We start from the raw sequence: 11,572 nt of genomic DNA on the forward strand, positions 1-11,572 counted from the left end.
CTGGCGATTTGTTCCTTGGCCCCTGGCTGCTCTCACGCTCCCCCGCGCGCTGCCGTGGACGGGTCGGGGAAGAGTAAGGGTTTACCCAGGCCAACGGGCACGGTAGTTTTGATGGTGGTTGCCATGATGGCCGATGAAACACCACTGAAGAATGCTTCGTGGTGGGGGGGGATTGAGCGGGTTGGGGAGGGGGTTGGTGGCGCTGGGGGGGTGGATGAGGGTGAGCAAGGGTTGCAGGAAGAGGAGGGAGTGGGGAGTGGGGTAGAAGCTGGGTTGGATGAGGACGATGATGAGGAGGAGTCGGCGCCGCCGGAATTTGATCTACGGACGGGGAAGCTGGTGAGCCATAGTCGCCCGATGAGGAATGGGGCTGGGAAGGCCAACGGGAAGTCTAAAGCAGAGGGGGTTGCGGCCGGAACTGAGGCCAAGTCGAGTAGTGCGCTGGCGCTGCGACCCAAGGCTGAGCTGGCCACGGTCAACGGAGTGGTTAGTCCTGGGGCTGAGTACCTACGAGCGCAACGGACGTGGCAGGGGCTGGGAAGTGATTACGTGGCGGAGGAGAGCACGGCGATTGAGGAGGGGAGGAGCGGCATTGCGAGGGGCTACACGGTTGGGAGCGAGGAAAGGAGGTAGGGATGGGAGGGAAAATAAAGTTTAGGGCGTTGGTATAAATGAGCCAAAGAATGCTGCCCTACTAATCACTCCTACCTTGGATCAGTGCGGTTGGTTCTAGCTCGCTTGACAGACATCCAGCCATCGAAGCTCGAAGGTCTGATCAAGTCACGACAGTTATTGCATTCGTCTATCTCTAGCGCCAGTTTTTGTATCTCTCTTCTCGTCTCACCAAATACCCCGAGAAGATTCTAGGAGTCCCCCTCCCCAGCCAAAATTCCACACCAAACCCAACCCTTCACCCATCACTCCCATGATCAATGATTATAGCCCCCCTATCAACCAACTCCCCTCCCTCCTCAACCCACCCACCGCCCTCCACCCCCGTACCAAACCCCACACCACAACCCCAGCCCCAAACGCCGCCAGCCACGCCGCACACATCCCAACGGCGCCGATCAAGAAGCCCCCGATCAGTTGTTGCCCCGTGCTCCCGTACGCCCAGGACGAGAAATAGGGTGTGAAGGTTGTTGCGTTTGGGGTTGGGGTGGGCTTTTCTTCTGCTTTTTTTGCTAGGGCTGGTGCTGGTTGGGTGGTGGTGTTGGGGTCGGGTTCGGTTCCTTGGGGGGTTGCGGGGGTGGCCTGGGCGGTTATTACGTTAGTTTTGTCGGCGTTGTTGGTGTCGATGGGGGCGGTGAGGCGAGCGGCGATGTGGATGGTGTTGTTGTTGTTGTTGTTGTCTGCGGTGTGGGCGGTGTTGTGGTTCGGGGAGATGATGACGACATCATCGGTGATGTGCCGCGTCACCGGGGAGGGTAGAGCTGCTACGAAAAGTGGAGTGCGGTTGTGGCTGTGGCGAGCGATATCGTCAAAGAGTGATGAGATAGCAACAATGATGGTGAGGATATGTATCCGGGTAATTAGGGAGGTTGGTCTCCAGGAGATGAACAAGGCGGTGAATGTGATGCGGGCTGAGATGGCGCCGGAGTTGCCATCTTTGTTGGTTTGCTTGATGACTCTTTGTTTCCGTTACTTTTGAGAGTGAAGGACGGGTTTCTGAACGTCAGAGGTGAGCTTTGTTTTCAGGGAACGAAAGTTGCCACTGTAGCAAGTCCGTGATGTGCGAGTTGGTGATTGCTGCGTTGGTCAGTCTCAGAATACTATGGAAGAAAAGGGCCAGGAAGACTCAGTCTCAGCACTTTGTGAAGCTACCATGTGACGTACAGCCACAATAGGTAAGCGGGGGTGTGCTTTATGGACAAGGAGTTCAGATGACAAGGGGTGCCGAGGAGTGATAGCGATCCATATCCACAATCACATACGTAACCAAACTTCCACTTCCAATTGCTGAGCATCATCCAAGAAATATCAGCTGAGACGACATAAAAGAGTCAGCCCACAGGTAGATCTGAATCGATTCAAGCCCCTTAAATAAGATACTACTACCATGACATGGTGCAACGCAACTCCTTCAACGACGATGAGAAACCAGCCACAGATTTAACAAGAAGCTTGGCCTCGCATATATAAAGCGGTATTAGATCCGAAGGTATCAAATAAAAAACGGAATGTCAATGTCAAACGAGCAACATAGCTTCCGTACCTCTGTTCCCCGATGAAGAAATCCAGTCCCAAGATGGGAATCTCGGCCCTTGCAGTTGCCATTTGTTGAAACCAATGCTCAGCCACTGCCCGCAGGGGTACTAGCAGCATAACGAAAGGATTTGATTCACAGCGATGGGGGCGGTATAGTTGTTAATCACCCTCCGCCGGCCCTCCCATGGCCACCGTAGCTCGCAGATGATATATTCCATGCCCCAGAGTCTGTTTAGTAAAATAATAAGCAAGACTGGTCCAAGGCAACAGCGTAAGTGTAGACGTACGACGAAACCGGTGGAGATATTGAGCTGGGGAAGGTCGTTCTCGAAACGCAAACCGATGCCCCTAAAGATTTCTCCCAAAGTTGTACCCGAGGGAAACTTGCGCTGAATCAAGGCATGACGGCGACGCGTATTATGAGCTTTGTAGTTCTCAGCAATATCTCCGTTAACCTTGTGGCGCGGGGTTATATAACAGTTGTTGAAACAGTGAGCGCACTTACCGGGATGCGGGAACGCATCCAGCTGCAATGTCAATTTTTTTCTTTTTGGTTCCGGTCCAGATTCCGGGACGCTGAGGATACGGAACAGGTCCCGGATTGCGTTGCCGATGGTGAGGCCCTTATGAACTGACCAGAATATGGATTCATTGTAGCCGCAAAAATGACACGAGTAAATCGGGGAGCACAACTTGGAACCGAATATGTCGAACGAGTCGCCGCCTCCGCTCGTTTTGTCCAACAGCAGTCTCAAAACAACCGAGGGAGGCCCCCCTGAACTTCAACCGGCGAAAGTTTTCCTTCTCCAGAACGAGTTGCCATTCTCTGCAGACAGATGCCAAAGAGCCCCAACCTGGGGGCTTTTCCTCGGTGATCACCTCTAATATCATAAGACGAATCTCGGCGGGCAGATATGCCCAGGAGCGTTTCCACTTGGATGCTGCGCGAGTAAGGACGGGCATCGTTCCTTGTCAACGAGGAAAGCTGTGGCAAGTATCCAGAAGAAAGGGGTTGTCGGTGGTAACGTATGATGGCTATGATTGTCGGGTAGATATTGAACTGCCTGGGTGAACTCAGGTTGTGGAATATTCTTGAATAAGGTGGATGAAAAGTCAATAGTGGCCATGCAGGTCGCTGGTGGAAGATATTTTCGTCTGCTTCATATGGACGCGTCATACACAATGAAGAGAGTGTCATAGCTACGACTGTGGCATGATACCAACAGCCCCGAAGTAATTGCCACCCGGCAGCAGGGAATAACCTTGCCGAAACGGTCACCAGGGTGAGCAGAAATGGGGTGAGCGAGCGCGAGAAACGACGAGGCGGGCGGGTGTGTTGGGGCGTAGGTATCTCGATTCGCGTCATGAAACAGAAAAAAAGACATTACAGATTACATCCAACCTCATAACCCAACAACGATGGCGCCCACCGCCAACCCAACCCCCACAGCAGCCCCAGCCATCCCGGTACACCTCGGAAGCGCAACACCAGCGTTGCTCGAGTTCGGCCCCTCCCCATTTCCCTCCCCCGCCCCTGCCCCATTTGGCGCCCCCGTCGGTCGCGCCACCGGGCAGCTCTCGGTGCACGGCAAATTCGAGGCAAACGGTGTTGGCACATCGGTGCCCGTGGCGGTGGCGCCGACGGGGGTGAAGACGGGCGACTGGGCGGTGGTGAGGGTGACGTCGGGGCGAGCGCCGGTCTGGTCCGGGTTGAGGACGTTGTCGATCATGTGGACGAGGCCGTTGGCGATGAGGATGTCGGCCTGGATGATCTCGGCCGAGTTGACGTAGATGAAGTTGGTGTGGCGCGTGATGGACACCTTGTTGCCCTTGTCGGTTGACGCGAGCGAGCTCGCGTTCTTGAGCTCCCACACGTGCGACAGCTGGCCGGGTACGATGTGGTAGCGCAGGATGCGCTTCAGCTTCTCCTTGTCGGTGTCGGCGAAGGCCCCCGCCAGCTGCTGGAAGGCGGCGTTGTGCGGGGCGAAGATGGTTACGTCTTTCTGTTGGGCCACTTCGCTCATCAAGCCGGTGGCGTACAGCGCGCCGACGAAAGCGGTTAGATCGGTGTAGGCGCTGCGGGCGGTGGACTCGAGGGTCTCGGGGACGCGCATGACTGAGTCGATGACTTGGACGAGGCCGTTGTCAAACGCGAGGTCTTCCGTGAGAACGGTGCCGCGGGTAGCGAACCCAGAGGTGAAGACGACCTCGCCGCCTGGTTGCTTGGTGAGAATGAGGCGCTGGCCGCCCGTCACGTTGGAGAACTTCGCATCGGTCAATGACGTCGAGGCCCAGATAGAGTCGCCTTTGACGATGGAGGGCATGTCGATCGTTTTCTTGAGGATGTGGTATTTCAGGGTTGAAACGACGGTGCTCTCATTGTATGTGTTCCAGTTGCCTAGTTTCATGAAGGCATTGTCGTTCGGCGCAGCAATAGTCACATCTTTTGGTAAGTTTGCAAAGATTTCGGTGTGGTTCTGACGTCGTCAGTCGGGGCGTCCTGGGTGCAGGCCTGGATTCGAAATGCTCACCTTGACCAAACCGCGAAATGTTGTGAGATTTGCCTGACCGGCAAGCACACTCTCCAGGCTCGCAGCTTGGACGGTCGCCGGACAAAAAGCAACGGCAGAAAATGCAGCCAACAAGGCTGTGGAAAACCCCGGTACCATTTTCGGATAGCTACCCCGAATTAACGAAAATAAGATAAAAGAAATGGGAAAAGTCGACTATTTGCGGAAAGAATGAGCGTGACGAGGCCGTGGAATGGCAGGAACGCTGCAAATCGCCGTCGTGGTTGACACCACGGGTATTGTACATAAGGAACGACTTTTGACGAGAAACCTGAAGGTCGCAAGCTGAACCCAGGTTGGTTGCATCGCACCAGCCATGGCGTGCCTTTTTTTATCATTATCGGGGCCCCCAACAGCCAGCACCACCATCCCGTCGCCCCTGCCGCAGTCCCGCGACTTCAATGAGACCCTGAAATGGAACGAGATGAGGTGCCCGCCGGGGTGAAGCCAAGCCCAGCGCAGATTGGTTCAGTTCCATTCAATATAACCCCTGCTCCCCACACCATCTCCCTGCCGTGCCATGAGGCAGCACAGGGCAGCTTGTCGCTGGGCTGTGATTGGATTAAAGTCCTCGATTCTCTGGGGGAATTTGGTGAGGGCAAAATTTAAGTTTCCAGGCATCAACCATCGGGGGGTTCTGGCTGGTTCGCCCCGGCCCAGCCCGTTGGTGCGATGGGCTGCTAACCTTGAAAAGGGCATTGCTCAGTCATGCCATCCTCAGCCGGGCAGCGACCCAAACCTCTCTCCGGCATTCGGCAAGTGAGATATGGGGCTGAAAAAGAGAAGGAACAGACTTGGCAGAGGCACGGTTGAAGATGGCAGCAATGGTTGGGGTTTGGATTTGGTCAAGGTAAAGTGTGTTGGCAGATATCTTTATCTGCACGCATCCCACGATGCCCAATTTCGCGCCCTTCTCTACCCAAAGGGGGGCGCGACATTCCTGACTCCCAACTTCAGCCAGGCTAGTCAAACCTTGGCTGAAAAGACCACGATTCTCACGTCAGCGCCGTTTTCTAGCCAAGCTCAGCTGTACCCACCCCGCACCAGTTCTTGTGGGACGGAATCAGGAGCAAGGCCCCATTCAGGCCTGTCTGGTAATAATTATTGCACCAAGTATCACCGGGGAACATAAAGTCCCACTCGCCTTGAACATGACAACTAAGTAGTCAAGGAAACGGAACCACAATCAAACACCAACAACCGCGCAGGCTTGTCCGACAACCCAAAACGTGGCCCAAGGCTCAGTGAGAGGCTCCCGCTCCTGAACCCCATTATCATTAGTCCGCTACTCGGTCAGATTATAGATCTTCTGAATATCCTTCAAAGTCCCCTCAAAATCAATCTTGAGGTCCTTCAGCAGGCCGTCGTTGAAACCAAACACCCAGCCGTGAACGACGGGGAAGCGGTTCTTGGCGTACGACTGCTGCACGCAGGCCGTCTTGATGACGTTGCGGGCCTGCTCCTCGACGTTGAGCTCGACGAGGCGGTTGTAGCGGGCCTCCTTGTCGGGGATGGCGTCGAGCTCCTTCTCGTGCAGGCGGTAGACGTCGCGGATGTTACGCAGCCACGGGTTCAGGATGCCGAGGTTCTTGGCCGTCATGGCCGCCTGCACGCCGCCGCAGCCGTAGTGCCCGCACACGACGATGTGCTTGACCTGGAGGTGCTCCACCGCGTACGTGATGACGCTCATGACGTTCAGGTCCGTGTTGCACACCAGGTTGGCGATGTTGCGGTGCACGAACACGTGCCCGGGCTCCATGCCCGTGATCTGCTCCGCCGGGATCCGCGAGTCGCTGCATCCGATCCAGAGGTAGTCCGGGTTCTGCCCCGCCGAGAGCTTGACAAAGAAGTCCGGGTCGCTAGCCTGCTTCTCCCGCGCCCAACAGCGGTTGTGCTCGAATACGCGGTCGTGCGTCTCGCGCAGGTGGTCGGTGATGTCTCTCTCGGCCATAACGCGCCAGCTGTTGTTGTTATTGCTCTGGTTGGGGTTGTGATTGGAGTTGGAGCTCGCAGGTGTGTTGTTGGAGTTGGAGTTGGAGTTGGGTGTTGTGGGCGGCGGGATGATGAGGAGAAAAGGCTTGAGTGCCGGGGTGTGGTTGCGAAAATCGGCGATGACAAGATTCGTTGTTGGGGGGTTGTGCGTCGGGTGAGCGACCGCAGGAGTGGTGTACAGACACGTGAGTTGACCATGGTTACCCCGTCTTCAAGTTTCTCCTTCCCTTCGGTTTCGCAGGAGTGGGACACAGTCAACGTTCATTCGGCGGCAGCGAGAAGGAAACACGTAAATTTACCGGGCGAGTGCGCTGGCTGTCTCAACGGTTGGGGCAGGAACGCGATAGCAGCCCTAACCCTTCAATTATCGCCATCAAGAGAAGGGCAACGTGGCGGCGATCGGCAGACTCAGCGACTGATCCATGATGTCTCGTCCTTGCGTATAGTTATTCTTGGTTAAAGACGGAGTGGAAGATAGGTATACATTAGGTAGTTGACTCGTACTGCCACACCGAATGAAGTAGTCCCTATATTTACATACGAGCCAACTATCACACGATTTCCCTCTGATCTCCTCGCTCCATACCCCTCGTCTCTTCGCCCTCATCCTTGGGTTTTCGTGCGTGGGGGTTTCCGAGACACCGGTCAGAAGAAGCTTGGCGATTTCTTCCTTCCCCACCGACTCAGATCGGCCGATCTTCCTTCCTTGGCGCTCACTGTCAGAATCAACTTTGAACTTCGCACGCCCTACGCTTTCCCGATTCGAAACCACCGAACCCTTCTCTCTCTCGGCCAGTTGCCAAATGGTCAGAAGCTTACCGGCTCGTTATTTCAACTCTTCCATTCCGCATCTCAAACCTTTTTGAGACTTTTGCGTTGGTATATCCTCCGATACCGGCAGCTAGCCAAGCCATCAAAGATCAGCAAACCAGCATCGACCGCCAATAACCGACACAGCGACAAGGTGAAGACATTTATGGGCCGGCGGGGAATCATTCTTGAGTCTCCGGCCCCAAGTTCCAAGCCCGTACTCATCCTGGGCGAAAATGCCGTCTTGCATTCCCAATGTAACGGTCCAAAGCGGTCACGTCGAGGTTACACAGGACTCGGGACCTGATCCGGCTTCACAAGTGAAAGGTTTAATACGCACGAAAATTGTGTGCTTGATATGATGACCAAGGACGCCAGTTATTGGAAGACTCCAGCGCTAATATTTCAAGTCTTGCGAGTCAGTAATCGCAGCCGTGCACTAGGGGACCTTTTGCTATGGAAGTTCCATTGGGCTATCAAGGGCTCGATCAGCTTCTTGTGTGATTGAGGCTGAGCCGGAAAAATCCCCGCGTCTAGGCACACCCGCCTTTCCGGATTGTCGAGAGCAGCCCAAGGCTGCCTATCATTCAGGACGAGGGCACACTTTCTGGTTGACCAGGTCTGCACCCCATCACCATTAGCACAAACACGTAGTTTTCGACTCTCACGCTTCTGTTCTCTCCAGACATCAAATCTGAGAATTTGAAACGCAGACTGCAACCTCAGTCAGACATGGATCCTCTTAGCACGGCTGCCAGCGTCATCGCCGTCATCCAGCTAAGGGCTTAAGGAAGGTCCTGACAAATCTAGAATGGCCATTAAACGAGAGAGAAATAAAGGAGGTCTTTGCGACCATCGAGCGTGAAAAGTCACTGGTGGAACTAGCTTTGGCTAACAACTCCCGGAAACTCATTCAGAAAATCAAGAGGACTTCGGCCCTCAATACAAGGCAACTTGCGGAGCTGATTAAGACAATCAAGACAAGATCGGATGAGAGCGAGGGCCGTTTATCGAAGCTGAAGGAAGAGGTAGCAGTCCTTCAACATTCTCAAATCGGCTTGCTCGATGGCCTGGACAGACTTCATCTCCGCCAGGACAACCAAGATTCACTAGAGGAACGGTCGGCCATCCTCAACTGGCTAGCGCCGGTCGACTACAGCTCTCAACAACGCGACTTCATCCGCCGGCGGCAAGAAGGAACCGGCAAGTGGCTTCTCGAGTCTGAGGAATACCAGGCGTGGTTGAGTGCACAAGGGAAGACCCTCTTCTGCCCAGGCATCCCCGGGGCTGGAAAGACCAGCCTCGCATCGATTGTCATTGACGACCTGAGTTCGCAGTTCGCAAAAAATACAACAATTAACCTTGCATACATCTACTGTAATTTTCAACGGCAAAACGAGCAAAATGTCGAGGGCTTTCTCACAAATCTTCTGAAACAGCTCGTTGAGTGTCAATCTTCCGTGAAGGATCTTTATGAGCAGCACAGGACAAAACGACCCTCGCTTCACAAAATCTCGGCAATCTTCCACACAGTCATTTCAATATCTACCCGGGTCTTCGTCGTGGTCGACGCCATAGACGAGTGCCAAGAGTCCGATGGCTGCCGGAACAAGTTCCTCTCTGAGCTTTTTGATGCCCAAGCCAGGTATAGGATCAACCTTCTGGTCACGTCACGGTTCATTCCAGATATAGTGGATCGATTTCGAGATGCCGTTACCTTGGAGATCCGTGCTAGCAGCGAAGATGTAGAACGATATATTGAGGGCCACTTGGATCGGCTTCGGCCTTTCGTTCAGAAAAAACCGCCCATTACAGCAAGAGATCATAACCGGCATATCCAATTCCGTTGATGGAATGTGAGTTTGCTAGCGTAGTTGTTGAGGCGTCCTAAAACCGCTAACGCCCTCCTCAAGATTTCTCCTAGCACAGCTATATCTTCATTCACTCGACGACAATACTACGCCGAAGCAGATGAGGAAAAGCAATAAAAAGTTTTGGAAGTTCCGGATCAGGCGAGGACGCAAAGATACAAGCTCTAGCTCACGCTTACGAACAGGCCATGGAGAGAATCAACGGACAAAAGCCTGGGCTGACGAGGCTCGCCATGGACGTACTCGCATGGGTGACGTGCGCAAGGCGACCACTCACTACCGTAAAGCTTCAACACACGCTGGCACTGGAAGTAGGCGAGCCCGATCTCGACGGGACAACCTTCCGCAAATTGAGGACATGGTCGCCGTGTGTGCCGGATTGGTGGTGGTGGACGAAGAAAGCGGCATCATCCGGCTGGTGCACTATACCGCCCAAGAGTACTTTAAGTGGGCACAGACACAGCGCAAGTGGTTCCCAGACGCGGAGCGGGACATCGCCGTGGCTTGCGTCACGTACCTCTCGTTTGACATCTTCTCTACCGGCCGCTGCCATAACATCGAGGAGCTTTGGGAACGGCTATGGTCGAATCCCCTGTACCGCTATGCTTCGTGTCACTGGGGGCACCATGCCTGCAAGTATCCGGCAGAGTCTGTGGGCGTTATCAAGTCCCTGGAAGATGAGAAAAAAGTGGAAGCGTCGAGCCCAAGTATGGGTGGCAGACCAAAGCTACCAGAGTCCTTACAGCAACTACGACGGCGCTTCATCTGGCCTCGTACTTTGGAATTTATGACGCTGTGGCCAGCCTTCTTCCAAGCTGGCAGGATGTGGACTTGGCGGGCACGAGGGGCTGGACGCCTCTGTCGTATGCCGCCGTGGGCGGGCATGCGGTTGTAATACGACTGCTCCTGGACAAGGGTGCAGACGCCGACAGAACTGTTTCTTTCTCAACGCCGCTATATTGGGCAGCGAAGAACGGGCACATGGCGGCTATGCGGGTGTTGCTCGAGAAAGGGGCCGACGTCAACGCCATATCCCGTGGACAGACACCCCTGTCAATTTCCGCGAAGGTGGGAAATGCAGATGCGAGACGGCTATTTCTCAACAACGATGCCGTGGTTGATATGAAGGATGACAACGGACGGACCCCCTTATCGCATGCCGCCGCATCCGGGTATGAGGGGGTCGTCCGGCTGCTGATCGAGAACAATGCTGCAGTCGATATGGCGGACGAAGAGGGCTTGACACCTCTAGGGCATGCCGCCGCATCCGGGCAACAGGTGGTCGTTCGGTTGTTGGTTGACAAGGGAGCTGCAATAAACACGAAGGAAATTGAGGCGGTGGCACCATTGTTGGTCACCGCTTATGAAGGCCATGAGGGCATCATACGGCTGTTGCTCGACAAGGGCGGTGAAGTCGAGATGACAGACCCAAGCGACAAGACACCTCTGTTGCTGGCCTCTGAATATCGGCACGGGGCTGCCATCTAGTGGCTTCTCGAGAAAGGGACTCTGGTTGAAGTGAGGGATACGGATGGTCGGACGCCGTTGTCACAAGCTGCGGAATGAGGTCACGATATTGTCACATCGCTGCACATCAGCAACAGCGCCATGATCGAAGCGAGGGATAGAAACAATACAACGCCCCTGGGATATATTTTAAAGGCCGAAACCGGGAGCTTTTACGGCTGTTGGTCGATGCAGGCGCCAGCGTCGATGCAAAAAGTTGGTATGACAAGACGCCATTGGTGCAGGCCGCTGATAATGGGGACGAGGCGCTCATACAACTTCTACTCGACAAAGGCGCCAACATCGAGATTGAAGGTTACGGTAATCGGACACCATTGTTCTTTCTATGCTGTTGTTAAGGGACAACCGGACGCCGTGTGGCTGCTGCTTGGTATGGTGCAGCCATCGACACGAGAGATCGCTAGGCGCACGCGCTGTATTGGCGCGAGATGCGACGTGAGCGATGTACACTGCTGCTCGACGAGCGCTGTATCGATGCAAGATGATCGTGACCGACGCACTGATTGGCGCTCTCTGGTATGAGCGTCGTCTACTCTGATGACGGTGCTGCTGTGACACAGATGATGGCGACAGCGCTGCAGTACGCGTCATCAG

General features: G+C 54.7%; 6 protein-coding genes across 6 annotated transcripts in view; 4 read left to right on the forward strand and 2 right to left on the reverse strand.

Moving 5' to 3' along the window:
* The window catches only part of CHGG_09775 (uncharacterized protein), a gene marked incomplete at both ends in the record, with an annotated part of 1,876 nt that extends 1,243 nt beyond the window's left edge, over positions 1-633 (forward strand). Inside the window, one exon of the mRNA XM_001227701.1 lies at positions 151-633. Coding sequence (XP_001227702.1) covers positions 151-633 — 483 coding nt within the window. The remainder of the gene's footprint in view (positions 1-150) is intronic.
* An 871-nt stretch (positions 634-1,504) lies between these two features.
* On the forward strand, positions 1,505-1,831 carry CHGG_09776 (uncharacterized protein; the record flags this gene model as incomplete). Its single annotated transcript, XM_001227702.1, has 2 exons — positions 1,505-1,615; positions 1,721-1,831. 2 exons carry the CDS (start codon positions 1,505-1,507, stop codon positions 1,829-1,831), a joined length of 222 nt encoding a protein of 73 aa, XP_001227703.1.
* Positions 1,832-3,611: 1,780 nt separating this feature from the next.
* On the reverse strand, positions 3,612-4,877 carry CHGG_09777 (uncharacterized protein; the record flags this gene model as incomplete). The annotated part of the gene is made up of 2 exons (XM_001227703.1): positions 3,612-4,583; positions 4,740-4,877. The coding sequence occupies 2 exons, from the start codon at positions 4,875-4,877 to the stop codon at positions 3,612-3,614; spliced, it is 1,110 nt and encodes a 369-aa protein (XP_001227704.1).
* A 1,186-nt stretch (positions 4,878-6,063) lies between these two features.
* CHGG_09778 (uncharacterized protein) lies at positions 6,064-6,729 on the reverse strand (the record flags this gene model as incomplete). Its single annotated transcript, XM_001227704.1, has 1 exon — positions 6,064-6,729. One exon carries the CDS (start codon positions 6,727-6,729, stop codon positions 6,064-6,066), a length of 666 nt encoding a protein of 221 aa, XP_001227705.1.
* A 1,087-nt stretch (positions 6,730-7,816) lies between these two features.
* CHGG_09779 (uncharacterized protein) lies at positions 7,817-9,430 on the forward strand (the record flags this gene model as incomplete). Its single annotated transcript, XM_001227705.1, has 2 exons — positions 7,817-7,900; positions 8,498-9,430. The coding sequence occupies 2 exons, from the start codon at positions 7,817-7,819 to the stop codon at positions 9,428-9,430; spliced, it is 1,017 nt and encodes a 338-aa protein (XP_001227706.1).
* Positions 9,431-9,809: 379 nt separating this feature from the next.
* On the forward strand, positions 9,810-10,939 carry CHGG_09780 (uncharacterized protein; the record flags this gene model as incomplete). Its single annotated transcript, XM_001227706.1, has 2 exons — positions 9,810-10,062; positions 10,197-10,939. The coding sequence occupies 2 exons, from the start codon at positions 9,810-9,812 to the stop codon at positions 10,937-10,939; spliced, it is 996 nt and encodes a 331-aa protein (XP_001227707.1).
* Positions 10,940-11,572: the final 633 nt, after the last annotated feature.

Source organism: Chaetomium globosum, genomic scaffold (genome assembly GCF_000143365.1).
Source record: "Chaetomium globosum CBS 148.51 scaffold_7 genomic scaffold, whole genome shotgun sequence".
Taxonomy (NCBI): Eukaryota; Fungi; Ascomycota; class Sordariomycetes; order Sordariales; family Chaetomiaceae; genus Chaetomium; species Chaetomium globosum.